At 32.0% G+C, this 16,006-nt stretch overlaps 1 protein-coding gene across 3 annotated transcripts in view; it reads right to left on the minus strand.

Moving 5' to 3' along the window:
* Positions 1-16,006, minus strand: part of ScsbetaG (Succinyl-coenzyme A synthetase beta subunit, GDP-forming) — a 64,070-nt gene that overhangs the window by 33,729 nt on the left and 14,335 nt on the right. For all 3 annotated transcript variants that reach the window (XM_069837823.1, XM_069837822.1, XM_069837821.1), the window contains exons 2-7: positions 14,558-14,609; positions 13,840-13,978; positions 10,342-10,441; positions 9,971-10,123; positions 8,052-8,232; positions 3,371-3,629 (exon numbers count right to left, since the gene is read on the minus strand). In XM_069837823.1, the coding sequence (XP_069693924.1) occupies positions 3,371-3,629; positions 8,052-8,232; positions 9,971-10,123; positions 10,342-10,441; positions 13,840-13,978; positions 14,558-14,608 (883 nt within the window). In that variant the 5' untranslated portion in view covers position 14,609. The remainder of the gene's footprint in view (positions 1-3,370; positions 3,630-8,051; positions 8,233-9,970; positions 10,124-10,341; positions 10,442-13,839; positions 13,979-14,557; positions 14,610-16,006) is intronic.

Genomic DNA, 16,006 nt, shown 5'->3' on the forward strand with positions numbered 1-16,006 from the left:
AATACATTAATAACAGGAAGATTGCATCAACACTTTCAAAAAGAACCATATAAGGAGGATGTAATGTGTCACAATAAAAGACATATTGCCTTATGTTTTCAGAAAGATCATCATTATAAACATAAACAAACAAGACTTAAACCATCAGCTCTGTTCCATGTATCAAAACAAGTTATTCTATTTTTTCCGACCTTGCAATTGATGTTCTTCCTATATTTTTAATATAAAAGCTAGGTCTATACAGTTCCACTGTATACAAGTAGTTGCTTATCCTTCTAATACGATATTTGCAGCAGCAAGATACTAGTCTTTTTTCTAGGATATTGGAATATACTGTAATTTATATGTATTTAATAGGATCGATTTTCCTCTATAATTATGACAACTTTCCTTTGAGTCTTTTTTTTTTAAGAATATTAACTATAAACTTGTTTTCTAATCTTTTCATATATTCTCCTGGAACCATATATTATTTAGAAGTCCCAGTACCTAATCTTTCTGTCAGTTTGTCACCACCGTATTTTATTAACCCTGTAGGCCTACATTAGGCCCATTACACACTTGAAGAGATCTCGCTAGTGAAAAATGTGTTGCGAGAAGGAGGTGAAGACCCTTCCTCCACACATTTAGCGAGTTCTCGCTATCACAGATCACACCTCGCTATAATCATCTATGCACTACCTTCATGCAGAGAGCATTTTTCTGATTATAGTAATCACTCGTTGGGGGAAATATTACAGATTCTGTATTTACGTATATTGTCGTACTTAAATATACAACCTTTGTATTTTACAAATTATGTACGAATGCTACTATGTTGAATTTGAATATACAGATGATGAGGAAATGGAGTTACATGAACATATTTTGTTAATGAAAAGAAAAAGTAGGCCTAAAATTAAAGCCAGAAGTATTTGGAAATCACATTGTATCTCACGAAGATAAGGACGAGTTTCGATCACTGATTTCGATTTGGATGATGATCCGTTTAGGCATTATTTCAGGTTGAATAGGCCTCAGTTTTTTGCCATTCATGATACGATAGAGGATTCTTTGCTACGTTCTGATTAAAATTATGTAAACTATTAAGACCTACAGATACATTATTTCAGATGTTATAACTAATACTATTACATCTCATCAAAATAAAATATAGCCCTATTTATTTTCAGATCTGATATTTGTCTCCAGATTTAATCTTTAAGTTTCGTGTTTTTATAGTTTACATCCCGTGTATCATATAAATAGGCCTACGGGTGACATCGTACAAGTTCGATAAGTTTTTGACTGCAATCACCTGCAATTATCAGCTATTTTTCCTCACTGTCAATAAAAATAATACAATTCATCGCCACCTGTGATATTACTTCATTTTTTTCTACATTCAATCGTCATAAAGACTATAAATGTCAAGCATCTTCGATAAATGTCCCAAGAAAATTCGCTGAGCTACCGATTTCAGCAAGAAACTCGCTTGAGGTTTTTGCCTTGAACGAGAATCTCTTCCAGTGTGTGGACGTCCATTTGAATCCATGTTATCAATCTTTGAATTTTCTCACAACACATTTCTCGCTAGCGAGATCTCTTCAAGTGTGTAATGGCCTTATATACATGTTATTTTCCATTTTTTTCTTTTAATTTTAGTGATTGTTTCAAAATTTTCTGCTGAGATTTATTCAAGTATCAGACTACTGGGAACAGAATTACTTAATTTCCTCTCTCATTTATCAATTTGTTTATTATGAACTGTTTTGTTATTTCAGAGTTTGCTATAATGCTCATGGTAATTTCTACTGCCTCTAGTTAAAATTTGTTTAATATTTTCAAACTATGATTTTTGGGCACCTATAAACTGTATTTCTAATGCAACTGTAACTTTTTGTGCCAATCTTCTCTTTTGTTCTCCTTGCTAACTTTTAACTGTCCTGTCTGCTTTTCATATTTCATGTCATTATGTTTTTGGTCTGCAGAAACTTTTGGTCCTTGCTTCTCCTTTTATGGAAAATTCTATTTCTTATTTCTATATCTGGAGCCACTTTGTTGGATTATGTTTTTTATCCCTAAGCATCCAAAGGGAGCCTGTTTTATAGCAATTTTTATGTTATCCCATTCTCATTATTATATTTTTTTGTTCATGAAAATAAATCACTGATTTTAGATTTATAATTTTGCTATTACTCCTAATTGTTTTATGATAATGTTTTAAGTGGGATATTTGATCATTTATGAAATTAAATAATGATACACAAGATACAATTAAAAATCTACTTCCAAAAATTAATAAAATATACCATACAGGAAAAATTAACTAAAATAAAAAAATTTACAGATACCCGCTCACTCTGGTTTGATACACACAGGGTGGGTGATATTCTTTGCACCAAACTTTAAGAGGTGAACGTTAAATATAACAAAACTTTTATTACACTTTCCCTTCGATAAAGCACTGTTAAGCAGGAAATAAATAGTCTTTGCCCAATGTTTGCAGCATTTTATTGTGGTAATGGCCTGAGAGAAATGGCTGATTGCTATACAAGCAGTTAGGTAAAAATAATCTAAACAGTTAATGTATTGAATCTTTTTTTGCAAATTAAACCGTTTAGCCATGAATTAAAATTGAATAATAACGAAAATCATTGAAATATATCTTGCAATGCAGCGGACATCGCATGTTACTGAGTACAGAAGAGGGGGAGGGGGAGGGGAAGGTAAGGAGTGCAGGCCACGCTTGCTTAGAGTTATTGCAGCAGCTGTGATGTTGCCAAATGCTTCATAGAAACATAACAATTTTCTCTAACACGGTGAATGTTAAGAGAAAAAACTTATTTAGAGTTTTCAAATCTCACTTCATGATCTATTACCGGTTTCATTTTGGTGCAGACGTTACCATCTATCATGTATATTTAAAACTCATGTTTTACAGCAAACTTACTTTCTAAAAAAAAAAAGTACTTTTACTTGTAAATTTTCTTTTGTAATAAGATATATTTTTCCTTCGGGTATTGAGGTTGTGCAATGTGCTGGAACCTTACTCACATTGAAAAAATTGTTACAATCTCATATGACTCATTGTATGGGTGGATGGATTTTAATGGTATCGACATGGCAAACAAAATATGACAATAAGAAATCTTGTTAACTTACCTACTTTCTCACTTTTGTTAATTACAAGAGGTATATGATATAATATGTCAAAGCATATTTATAATTCTGAAAAAAATTCGTTTGAAATAATAGTATACAGACATGGAAAGAATCTACCTATGATGAAACTCCTAAACACTAGGACAGTGATCGAAATTTACTAGATTTAAATCAAATAGTTTTCTCATCAGAAAATAAGAAAAATTGGAAAGCCACATGAACTTACCAAGACATCCAATATTGCCAGACATTGCAATGTAATTCAGCTTTGCCTTTGCTGCTTCCACTTCACGTGGATCACTTTCAGAGAAATCTTCCATGTTGGATATTTCCTTCTGGCGGAACATTGCATTGTCATCGAACTGAAGTTTGGCATCCACTGAAATAACTTCGCCTCTGTCTGTTTCCACAAATGGATTTATCTCCATCTGTAGAGCTTCAACTTGAAGAAATAATTTCCACATTTTTTTTATCTCATCCGCTGCCTGAAAATTTATAAAATTTATATTTTTCTCTAAAAATAAATTTAAATCAAGTTTCAAACAACATTTATTTTTCAATCATTACATCATGCTAATTCTTTAACTTAGTCCATCCATCCATGGCGCAAACAGCTCAAGAAGGGCCAAGAACGACCAGCAGGCTGCTGGCCTCTCGCCCACATACCTCAGCAGAAGTGAACGATCATCCAACCACAACAGGGGTATTGTGTTACCACATCAGGATGATGATTCCCTCAGCTATTGCTGCTGGTTTCCGAAACCGGATTTTGCTATCTATTATAGCTCTCTATGACCTTTAATTTTGTGACTTGTTTTATTTCAACTCGTCCAAAAGAACAAAATAACTTCTCCTGCTTTAAGAACTTTGAGCAGTAATAGTGTTAGCATTCTGACTGTTTACCTTTGATTAACATTTATTATTAAATTCTTAATCAGTATTTTTGTTTTTATCTGAACTACAGAACTTTGGAATGTGTCTTTTTTCCTCAGAATATTAGACTCCTCTACCAAGTCTTTTTTGAGGACCACCTAATCAAATTAAATAATGTCTATTTACAGTACATAGAGTCAATATTCATCATGCGACTGACAAGGTATTCACAAAAGAATCTATTGGACAGTAACTCTTCATTACCAATAATTACACTGGTCAACAGTCATTTTGTTAAATGAAAAATTTCTGCTATTTCTTATGTAATTTGTTCTGCTGATTCCAAAAATATAGTCATAATTTTTCTATCACCCACCATTTTTTTTTTTTTTTTGTAATTTTAGAAAAACTGACTTATTTTTATTGCTATATACACTCCTTAACATGCTAATGGAAAGAAAATATTTAAAATATTCCATCTCATTGCTTTAACAATTGACCCATAACTTTAGATCATTGTTGCCTGTGAAGTAAGTGAAATATAACTCGAAATATTGTGTAAACCACTTAAACAATTTTTTTTATGTTTGCGGTTAGTTAACTCTGAAAGCACACAGGCGAATTTTAATACACTAGTTAAAAGAGTTTATGAGTGTTATTTTGATTGCAAAATAGATGAGGACAAGAACTGGGCCTCTGAAATCTGTTATGCTCCATGTGATTCTATTAACTGGTTGGTTAAAAGGATCCTGTCATATGCCTTTTCCAGTTCCAAAGATATGCCGGGAACCTAAGAATCATTCAACAGACTGTTACTTTCTAGGAACCACAGATCAGAAGATTATAGGGAACTTGTCAGCAAGTTGATTCAGAACTATAATGTGATGGGGTGTAATATGCCTCTCAAAATAATTTCTTGTATTCTCATCTATTTTTCTTTCCTCAAAACTTTTGGGTAGTGAACAACGAACGTGGGAAGAGTTTTCATCAGGATTTTCTGAAATGGAAAGGTGCTACCAGGAAAAATGGAGCCCAAATATTCTGTCAGACTACTGCTGGACACTCAAAAGATGTTTCTCAAGTGAAGTAGAGCCTAAAATCTATTTCACACACATTTTAGGTAAGAAAATATGATTTTAGGTAAAATGTTACCAGGTATAAATACTAGAAAAGTTTGAACTATATTTCATATAATTACTCAAAAACCCTGGTGATAGAAAAATTTTGAAAACTGATTTGAAATCAGCACGAAAAATACTATGAGAATAACGCATTATTTATCTTTTAACAAAATATATGTTTAATTTTGTTGACCAGTGTTATTATTGCATTAAAGATATAAATAAAGTTTTATTTCAAAACGTTTCACATGAAGAGTTATATCATGATGGGTTTCCTTATTAAAAACACCTTCCAATCCTATGTTTTTTGTCTTATACACGTCCACTCACTCTAAATTTTCTAATATGATTATTCACTGTAAGACGACTAACAACTCTGACATCTGAAAAACTCCCTGCAAGCCTCTCTTGTTACGGAGTGAATTTCTCAGCATTCTTCCTGCCTCTGTTCCAGAAGTCTGAGATTTGCCCTGTAAATTTGTCTTTAATACTATCTCAGATATAAAAATAACAAGGGGTTAGGTCCGCCCTGGGCATGAAGGGGTAGTACAGGGAAATGAAGAAACCCCAACCAATATTCTTCTTTGCTTACACTGCCTCACAAACTAACACACAGTAAGGCACTCTGTCTGCGTCAGTGGTCAATTTCAGCTAGCTAGCGAAAGCCGAAAGGTTGTAAAAGCTATGATAATAGTATCATCATGCAATGGCAATTGATGTAATAATTATTTCCATATGCATCAGTAATAACACACACGTAGCTTAAAAGGTCTTTCCTTTATTTTATGCATTTCCGGCATAGATCACTCCCTTGAAAAGCCTTGGGGACTAACAAGACTAGAAGGGAAGTAAGTTTCTCCCTTTTCCTTCTGTCTTTTTTTTTTTTACGAACTAGTTACATCACTGCCACGTATTTACAGTTACATCAGTGGCAGAACTTATATCTTTAATGAATCACAGTTCCATGAAAGAAAACCATGACTGCAAAATAAATTATTTTTTTTTTTTTTTAACTAAAAGGACTCTATCTCATTTTAATAAAAACTGCACAAAATAAATAAAGAAATGATTTTAAACTACAGTTGGCAACTCGAGAGTACTGAAACTGAAAATACTTATTTATTCATCCTTTCTTAAATACAATATTATTCAATGTTATTGAAGCTCACTTGAAAATGGACGGCATTTTCTGCTTGTTAACAATTTGTCTGCTTGGTCCATAAGATGTCAATTAAAGTCTGTGAAGCCAAACTAGATGAAAAATCTGTCAGGCTTGAACGAATATCATAAGATCCAAAAATTCTTCATGGATGTTAAAATTAGAATGAACTCCCCTAATAAATATCTTTAATTGTGAGATGTTGCTAACATCAGTGCTTTCATCTAATGCAAACAAAAGCCACAAAGAAAATTTGTATTTTAATTTATAATAGACTTTCAGTATCAAACCCCATTTCTTCTATTCTGCTTGTTACTGTATGTCGAGAAAGTCTTAAAATTTTAAATAAATTCAGTTTCTCAGGGAATATTTCTTCGACTGCTGCAATGAGGCACTTTTAACAAACTCACCGCTTACATTAGGACTTCATATTTATTGAATTTGCTGTGAAATTCGGTAACTAACTCTCATATTTTCAATATTTACGTCGGGAAGCGTACCGTCACTTATATGTTTCAGCTCTTCTAACTTCTTTGTTCGTGTCTTTCCTAAAGAAAATCACGATGATTATTGTTATAGAATATTCATATGGGCCACCTAAAATGCTCTCTTATATTTGAATTTGTTACACTTTAGCTATAGATTTGTAGGTCACATATTTGGCACTATTGTGTCTTCCTTACAAAAATTATTCTAGTTCTTATGCCTTGTAGAAATTGTAACACGATTGAATTTCCATGATGAGCCTGCCTTATAGAATCCATCACTGAGCAATGGTTACGTTACTGTCTACTCATATGAGACCAAAACATTACTGTACTGTCTCAGCCAGGAAAGATGGAGCTGAGAGTTAAGGGGTAAGTGGCAGTTACTCAATTGAGGAATTAATGCCCAAGACTGGGTTAGGACCAGGGATCCAGTTTACAAGAAATTTCAGCTTATTAACCACTGAAAACATCTACTACTGGACGCAGTTATGATAGATATTTTTCATTACATGCCTCGCACTATGTTTACTGGCTGAAACCAAGATCTCGGATAACTTTAAGATAATATGGAATAATCACAAAACAATTGGACTCACCCAGTTCCTATGGAAGAGAGTTTAGTTTTCTGTTGGATCTGGCAATGATTACAAGTGAGAATATATTTTGTGGTGATTGGAATAGATATATCTCTATTTATTGTACAACAATTAGTATTTATATTTCTCATCTACTCACTAAATCTTCCTGACAAGCGCAAAGAAGTTTAGCAGAGAATTTTTCAAATGTCAAATACTTAGCTTTGCTACAGTTCATAACCTTGTTATAAAATTGAGAAAGACTGGAAATGGACAAGACAAAAAGTTTAGAAGAAAGCGATATATTTTGAACTAGAAAACTCTCAAACATTTCGTGTAGAAAGTTTTAAATTAAACTACATACTTTGTTTTTACAATTAATTTAATAACAATGTGGTACCAGTAATGATGAGTGACTGCCTATGATCACTGAGAGCATCATTATGGAAGCCTGCAGCATAGCTGCAGACAGCTGAAAAAGTATTACTTAGCAATGAAGTATACAAATCCATTCAGTTTTAACTATCAAAAATTAATAGAAAATGACCATGCAAGTATAAAATCTTAAATCACGTTCATTCCTTGTTATGAAGCAACTGTAACTAGCTTTTAGCAATGCAATTGCACTGGCTATTATGAACTACTGTATTCTTCATTCACACACAGTGATATATTTGTAATGTTAAATTACCTTAACTTTTAAAGTGCCCTTAAACTGCAAGAAATCTGCAATACTCTCAGCCATATCATCAGTGACTCCGGTGAAAATGTCAACAGGAACAGTTTTTATGAGATGTGGAGCTTTTTCAGCTATATTTTCAATGTCCGTTCCTCCAACAGATGAAGCAATTATAACTGGACCATTGTAACCTCTAGTTTAAGAAAAAAAAAAAAGTATATTTTATCAAATTTATCTAAAAGACAAAAATGAAACAAATATTAAACTGAAATCCAAAACCAACTAATTATAAAAATGGGTGGAAAGTGTTTCAGTATCACAATTAAAGTACAGTTACTTAAATCATATTATAGAGAATGCAGTAAAAAAACAAACTATTTTCTTAACAGTACGGGGAAGGAGCAGTTACATTAGCCACATACCATTGCCAAACCTCGCCATTTATTAGTCGTAGAGCAGTGGAGTGGAAAATGAATTTTGGTTGTGCGAGGTTATATATATAAATGACTATTAGAGTTTGATCTAAAGTCTCGTTAATGCTTAGGAGCCTTGCGTCCATTATAGTGACCAGCTGGTCATGACGTGATATAATATGTTATAAATAGTATGTTATATATAAAATACGTTGATATTCTTTAATTTGTATAACATTAAGGACATGCACTTGATTAAAACAATAACAATTTTTTTATGTTTTTTTTTTCTTAAAAAAGGAGCAAAATCATTTCAACAGCAGTCAACTGAAACCCCATCAGCTTCCATGCATACCATTACACCGATTATTTTACATGGGCTCTCCCCATCCTTTACCACAGGCTTAATTGACTACAGTGGCTGGGTCACGAACCTGCGATCTTAGGCACGATATGCTGGCTGGAAATATCTTGTGCGCCTTAAACCGCTCGGCTAATAAACCCAACACGAATTTCCCGATTATGTAGTATACGAACCCCTGGTTAAGAGTTAGACATTTGTGTGCAATTGTGGTATAAGTCTTCCGGCTTCTAAGGGTTAAGGTCTACAAATGATGCACTCACAAGCACCTGAAGCACAAATGTTATGGCAACCTCCCTCAGCCATGTAGGTTAGGTTATATCCTTGTCTAGTAGGATCTATCTAATTGTACTGCTAGAAAATCTCTGAATGCTCTGAGACAGATGTTCCCAAATCAGGATGACATTACTTCATTTACAAGAACTCCAGATTTACAGGGGTGTAATTTTCTTCTGTGGGTCTACCTAAAGAGGAACTCAGGACGAAAATTCGCTATTAAATTATTGCAGTTATGCTAGAAAAGTTAAGTCATACAATGCATTAGAGGGGATATGATTTCAAAATATCGAGTTTGTAGACTTGAATTATTAACTTTCTCAAACTTAATCGAGCACCATACTAAGTAATAACGAATTAAATTCTGACCAAAATATTGTGTTTTTCATTGAATTATCTCCACTGTAGCCTGAGAAGATTAAGTTTTTGTGTAGTAGTGTATGACAAAATTTTCACACAGCCAGAGGTTAAAAATTAGATGAAATGATTTTTAAATATTTGTTATCGAGATCCTCTATTATGGTACTAAATGGGTGCAGATAATTAATTAGAGTAAAAGGGAATGGCTAGCTGATATGCTCTGCAAGACTTCATATGGAATGATCTGATACACTGATTCATAGACATAGGACTGACACATAGAACGATGACACAAAAGCAATTAAGTATCAGAGATACTCAAACTTTTATCTCTATGAAAATATAGAAACCTATTTTTTGCAGCATCACAATATTTTCTGCTTTCACCTTCTGCAATGGCAAATTAAAAAAAATTAGAAGGACCATTTCGTTAATTGTCTGAAGATACACATAATATTCCAACATCTTCACAACATAAATATAAATAAAATATAATTAAATTATACATAGAAAATACGAACCTATCCAATAAGATGCATATATATGTTTCACGCATTATATTCACTGATTCAGCAACCATAACTTTAGTCACCAAGATTCCTTCCTTTGAAGTCTGCTTTGTAATCAGTCTGTGGCCAACCATTTTCCCAACAATATTTACAACTTCATTAGCACTGAAACACAACGAAACACGTTTTAGAAGAAACAAACTGAAATTTAATGCTCAACTGCATCTATGAGAAAATTGTGGGGGCAATATATCTATACTTATCAACTAGAAAAGGATTATTTTAGGTGTCTATTATATTTGGAACTATATAATTGAATTTTCTCAATGACTATATATATATATATATATATATATATATATATATATAATCTCCATACATACTCTTTCGTAATATGCACTCCACTTTTGAAACCATTATCAAAATGACCAAGTCCTCGTCCACCTGCATGAACTTGTGCTTTAATTACGTACTCGTCAACTTCTGAAATAATAAAATATATGTAAATATAAATATTTAGTAAAAGAACATTTAAAATGTATTCATGCAGAATTTCGTATCATTTGACCAGGTATTTAGGAACTCTTAGAGATTATGAAAAGAGAATGTCAATACCTCTGTTAATATAGAAAATTCAGTAAGGTTCAGTTTCTTAAATAGTAAAATAAAATAATATAACCTAGTATAATCTCTGTACCGGTATTAGTGGAGTCCATTCTGATAATAATTAGTTGCATTCTTCTTAGTTCAGTATTAATGTAATATTTCACAAATATTTACATTACCAAGTGCACTATTTTTAACAAGTTGCTACATTTTGCAGTTCGGTTAAGGGGTTAGGTACAGCTTACAGCAGTAAAAGTTTTGGAAATATTCAACATTCTTTTCCTCCATTATTATTATATCTTGTACAATAATGAAAATTGGTATATGTGAAACACTGTCCTTCTGCTATGTGAAAAAAATATTTTTACGATTTAAATATATATATAATGTGGGGATGTGATCAAAAAGTGCAAGTAAAGTGAAACTGGAAAAGATCGAGAAGTATAGGGGAGAGTGGAAGCGTATAAATAGATGTGTAGAATAAAATACAAGTATTTATAGGAAGTGAGAATAGTGACAAAGGATTAGGTGTAACCAGAACAGTGAGAAAGTGAAAGTGAGCGCAAATAGGAATGAGTGAAAATAGTGAGAAAGGGTTAAGAGAAGTGAACAAGTGACAGCATAAAATTAGTACTAACCTCTGAACATTGGAACAGTAAATGAATATAAGAGAAAGATAGGGGAAAAGGTCAAAGAACAAATAGGACAAATAATTCAATATGATAATTTATAGAGAAAAATTGAAATTGAGATTTTAGTGAATAGTAGTTAGAGGAAAAAGGGGGTTTGAAAGGAGTATATAATATTAGATATATTAGGATTAATGAACAAATAGAGAATATCAAATGAAATGTAGGAGAAATACTGAAGGGGAGATTGACCAAGTAACAAAAAAGGTACATATTGTAATTGGGAGTATTTGTGTAGACTTGTACTGCAAATAATGTGTTATTGTAATAATATGTTAATGGTGGCACCGGATACAGAAATGTGAGGTACACCATTACATGTAAAGAAGTGCTGTGACGAAATATAATATATCATATCATATCATATCATATCATATCATATCATATCATATCATATCATATATATATATATTTTTTTCAAAATTCAAAATGTGCAGTTCTCTGTGCAGTGATGAAGTGTTTTCCTCATAACTCACAAACTTGTTAACTTTTCATGTTCTCTCTCTTTCATTTTATTGCTGAAACTCATGTTCACAATATCATGCTCTTTCAACTACATACATTCCTTAATAAATAATATTTTTTTTTTATTTTGTGTTAGAAGAATATACTGATATTTGACCATTTTGTAAAATGAATTTATTTTTTATCGGACAATCTATCAAAAATAGAGAAGTGATCTTGCATCATATTGTAGATATGACATGCATTAATACACACAAGAAATTTCATCACAGAATGTTGAATAGTTTTTGAGTTATGTGGGAAACGCTTCATCACTGCACAGTGAACTGAATTTTGAAAAAAAAAAAAAAAAAACATGTAAATAACTTTTTTTAAATCGTAAAAATATTTTTTTTTTTCATATAGCAGAAGGACAGTGTTTTATACATATTAATTTTCATTATTGTACAAGATACAGTAATGGAGGAAAAAAATTTTGAATATTTCCAAAATTCAAAATTTTACTGCTGTAACCTGTACCTAACCTCTTAAACAAATGACAACTTGTTTCCCAAATGTTGTTCTCAGAATTACATTTATTAAGAGTAACACAAAATTGCAGAATGTCCAAGTTATCAAATTGGGGAAAAAAAATAATTTTGCATTATTAAGACATATGAAGTGAAGCAATGATTAATTTTCTTCATTGAGATATTGATTCACTAAGAAATAGTGTAATACTGCGTGAATAAACTGTAGAGAAACAACAACATGGCAACCCAACTCTTGGCTGACTGACTCACAGGTTCCAGATATACAGAGAACATGTTATTGGTGACATGCAGCACAATATCGGTAATTTGGTACATAACAAACTATTAATATAAAATATTACTAAATATAAATAGCTAAAACATCATTTCCTGACCCAAATTAAGAAAGAAGATGCTGGCAATGTCTGCATTTTTTTTAACATTTTTCACTCCTGTTTTATGAATGATGCATCACTTGCTCCAGTTCGCATTGAAAAACAAAGGTGAAGCCGGGATGCTATTTTTCAGTTCTTCCAGGGTATGTGGATTATTTTTATGCACTTCATCAATCCCGTTTGTGACTTTATTTCTGGGGAACTTTCAAAGAAAAAATGTATAAAAATAATTCACATACCCTAGAACAGTCGGTCATGTAAAGAGCTGAGGGAGATTGCGAAATGATTTACAAAATGAAACAAAAACGCCTTATTAACATACACATACTCTGTGTCCAGAAACATAAACATTTAACATAAAAATAAAAATAAATGTTTAATAGTTACACACCAAAATACAGAATAATTTTTTTAATGCAACAAAATAAATATGCCTATTTTTCAGAAAGTAGCTCTCAAATCTTAACTCTGTATTCGATATACACATAGTAATATCACTTCCAAGTTCAATGAGATTTCTCGTCTTTGTTTTGATTGCAATCATAGACGAGAAACTTATTTTGCATAAATATGAGGTTGCAAATGTTATCAAAAAATTAAGAATTTCTTTTTCATGCTCAGGGTACTCATACATTTGATCCAAAACTGATCTACACTCTGCAAAAAAGCCTAGCTTCAACATTCCATATGTAGGTATATTTATATTTAAATGAACATTTCCTTCTTCTTCTTCTCTCTCATTTTTTTTAGCTAGTTGAACGAACTGTTGGAACAAAACTGATGTTTACACTAATGCTAGCACAGAAGCAGGGTTATCACTACATTCCTCGTATCTAGCGGATTTTCGCTTATTCCACTATTGTGGAGCGAATTAAAGATCAAACGATATTACCACAGTCTATATAGTCACAAAGCTCAATACATAGGGAATATGCATCCATAGATAGTTGCTAACCACTAGGATCGCTACTATCGCCTCATCACAGACAATGAGAAATAATACCGGCACAGTCTGTTGTTCCTGGTACCCTCAACAACTCAAACTTCGTGACTGTATATACTAGACTGTGGTATAGTGCATAGGCACTCTGTAAAAATTTGTAATATTGTATTTTGGCAAAAACGAATATGAAATCATAATTTTAGAATGTTTTATGACCATATACAATCGTAATAATCGGTAAGTGGCAGATCTATAAGAATGTCATACTTACTGAAATCTTTTGTAAGGCACTTGGCTTCCTCTACATTCTCAATGACTCGGAATTTCTGTATTGCTACTCCATTGGACTCTAACAGCGATTTACTTTGATATTCTAGAAGATTTAAAAATCGAATTTGTGTTGTTACCACCTGTAACACAATAAACAGGCCAAAGTTTTAGTAGCATGTATGGATTTTGTATGCTTATTAAAACATTACCGTCTGTGTTGTGAAAAACAAATCTTATAGTATATTATTTCAACATAATAAATGTTTCATTACTTACATATTATATTTTTGTTACACAGAAAAATTCAAACAATTTGCTTTGACTGTAAAATGAAAATTGTGTGTTATGGATAAATTGCAAATGAGTGAATCAGTAGTAAAAGTGTGCAAAAGATTACGAATCAGGTGTGCAAAGAGTCAGACCATACATAATAGAAAGTAACTATTAATGTTAACATTTTAATTACATGTATCAAGTTTTTAAAGTATGATATACCATTCTTTTTTTTTAATTTTAAGAGTATTATTTATTGTAACAGTATCATGTCAAATTATTTGTATAATGTAAAATAATAAAAACAAAAACTTCTCTGAAATCTCATTTGAGTGATATTCACGACTATTATTTTATACTCGTATTATAGCTTAAACAGTGAATACCAATATTGAAATTTTAGACTCGGAAGCTGTTTCTAAAATACATGAAATGTGCTTACTGACCTTGTGGCAAGAGAATTTCGTCCTCACTAAATTCTTCAAGAGTGCACTCATTCTGGAAAGAACAAGTGATGGAAGTTATACAGTTGTTGCCACTCAACTTGTCTCGATACATTGAGAATAAAATGAAACTCATGCTAAGCAATATGCAGTCATGGTCATCAGGTCAATTTATTGAGTTACCCTCTACACCAATTGATATAACAAAGCACCAACAGCTAATCCACATACAATACCTTCATCATCAAAAAAGACCCCTTCAACAACATAAATTTAAACTTGTGTCTATTCCAGACCAACGTCTGGTAGTGCAGTTGACAGAATAACTGGCTACAGGCTGGAAGGTTCTGGGTTCAATCCCAGCTGGATACGGGATTTTTCTCGTTGCCAAAACTACCAGAGAAACTCCTATCACACTGAGTACCAAGTCTTTGCCAGGGGTATAGGGCTGTTGAAACGTGGTGTCAATCACACCACCTCATTCTAGTGTCTAGGTTAAGAAAGCATGAAGCCCTATTTTCATGCCCTACAAGCACCTCCGTGGAATAGGCCTATATAGCGGAACCTTACTTTTTTTCTACTCAAGAAGAGAATGTTGAATACCAAATAATAATAATAATAATAATAATAATAATAATAATAATAATAATAATAATAATAATAATAATAATAATAATAATAATAATAATATATTGTACATACATGGATAACAAAATGTCGACTGAGGAAATGGACGAAAGAAAGAAAAATGTCTAAAATATTAATCATATCAACAGATTTCCCTTACACATAAAACACTTAATACCTCTGATATTGTATTAGAAATGAATAGTAGCTTTAACTCATTATCACGTTGATATCTCTTACCATATTAATCTTTAAGTAAATAACAATCAATAAATAATCATAGAGCATGAAAGAGTAATTATGAATCAATTATAACTGGGAAGAATAATTACAGAATGATACTGAAAGTTTGGTTTTTTAAATTAATTACTGGAGAGTTATTGCAGAACATATTCATTGTGGGAGATTTGAGGATTCAAGCAGTGCAGCTACCATTTATGTGCTAATGAACTATAGCTGATTATTTTGTTGAATAAAATAACATATTTTCTTCTTTTGTTCAAAATATGTCTTTAAATGCTGTGACCAGTCCTATTCACATACTCAGCTATTACTTACGTATTAGAATGAGATAAAGACAGTGACACAGTGAAGAACTCGTTTGGTGCATGTGTAGACTGTAGGTGACTTAGCACATCCAGAAGAAAGATAAAGGTATTACAAGGCAGAATACTAATCTATATGAGCTGACATTATTTTCAGCTATAATTTAAGTGAAATATAAATCAAATCATATAACCAAGAAAGAAGAAGAACATTAGTTTTCTCAATTGCACAAACAATGAATGTTTTATAGTCATTAAAGAAGAGATTTGATTCAATTTA

This window comes from Periplaneta americana, chromosome 10 (genome assembly GCF_040183065.1).
Source record: "Periplaneta americana isolate PAMFEO1 chromosome 10, P.americana_PAMFEO1_priV1, whole genome shotgun sequence".
NCBI classification, from domain to species: Eukaryota; Metazoa; Arthropoda; class Insecta; order Blattodea; family Blattidae; genus Periplaneta; species Periplaneta americana.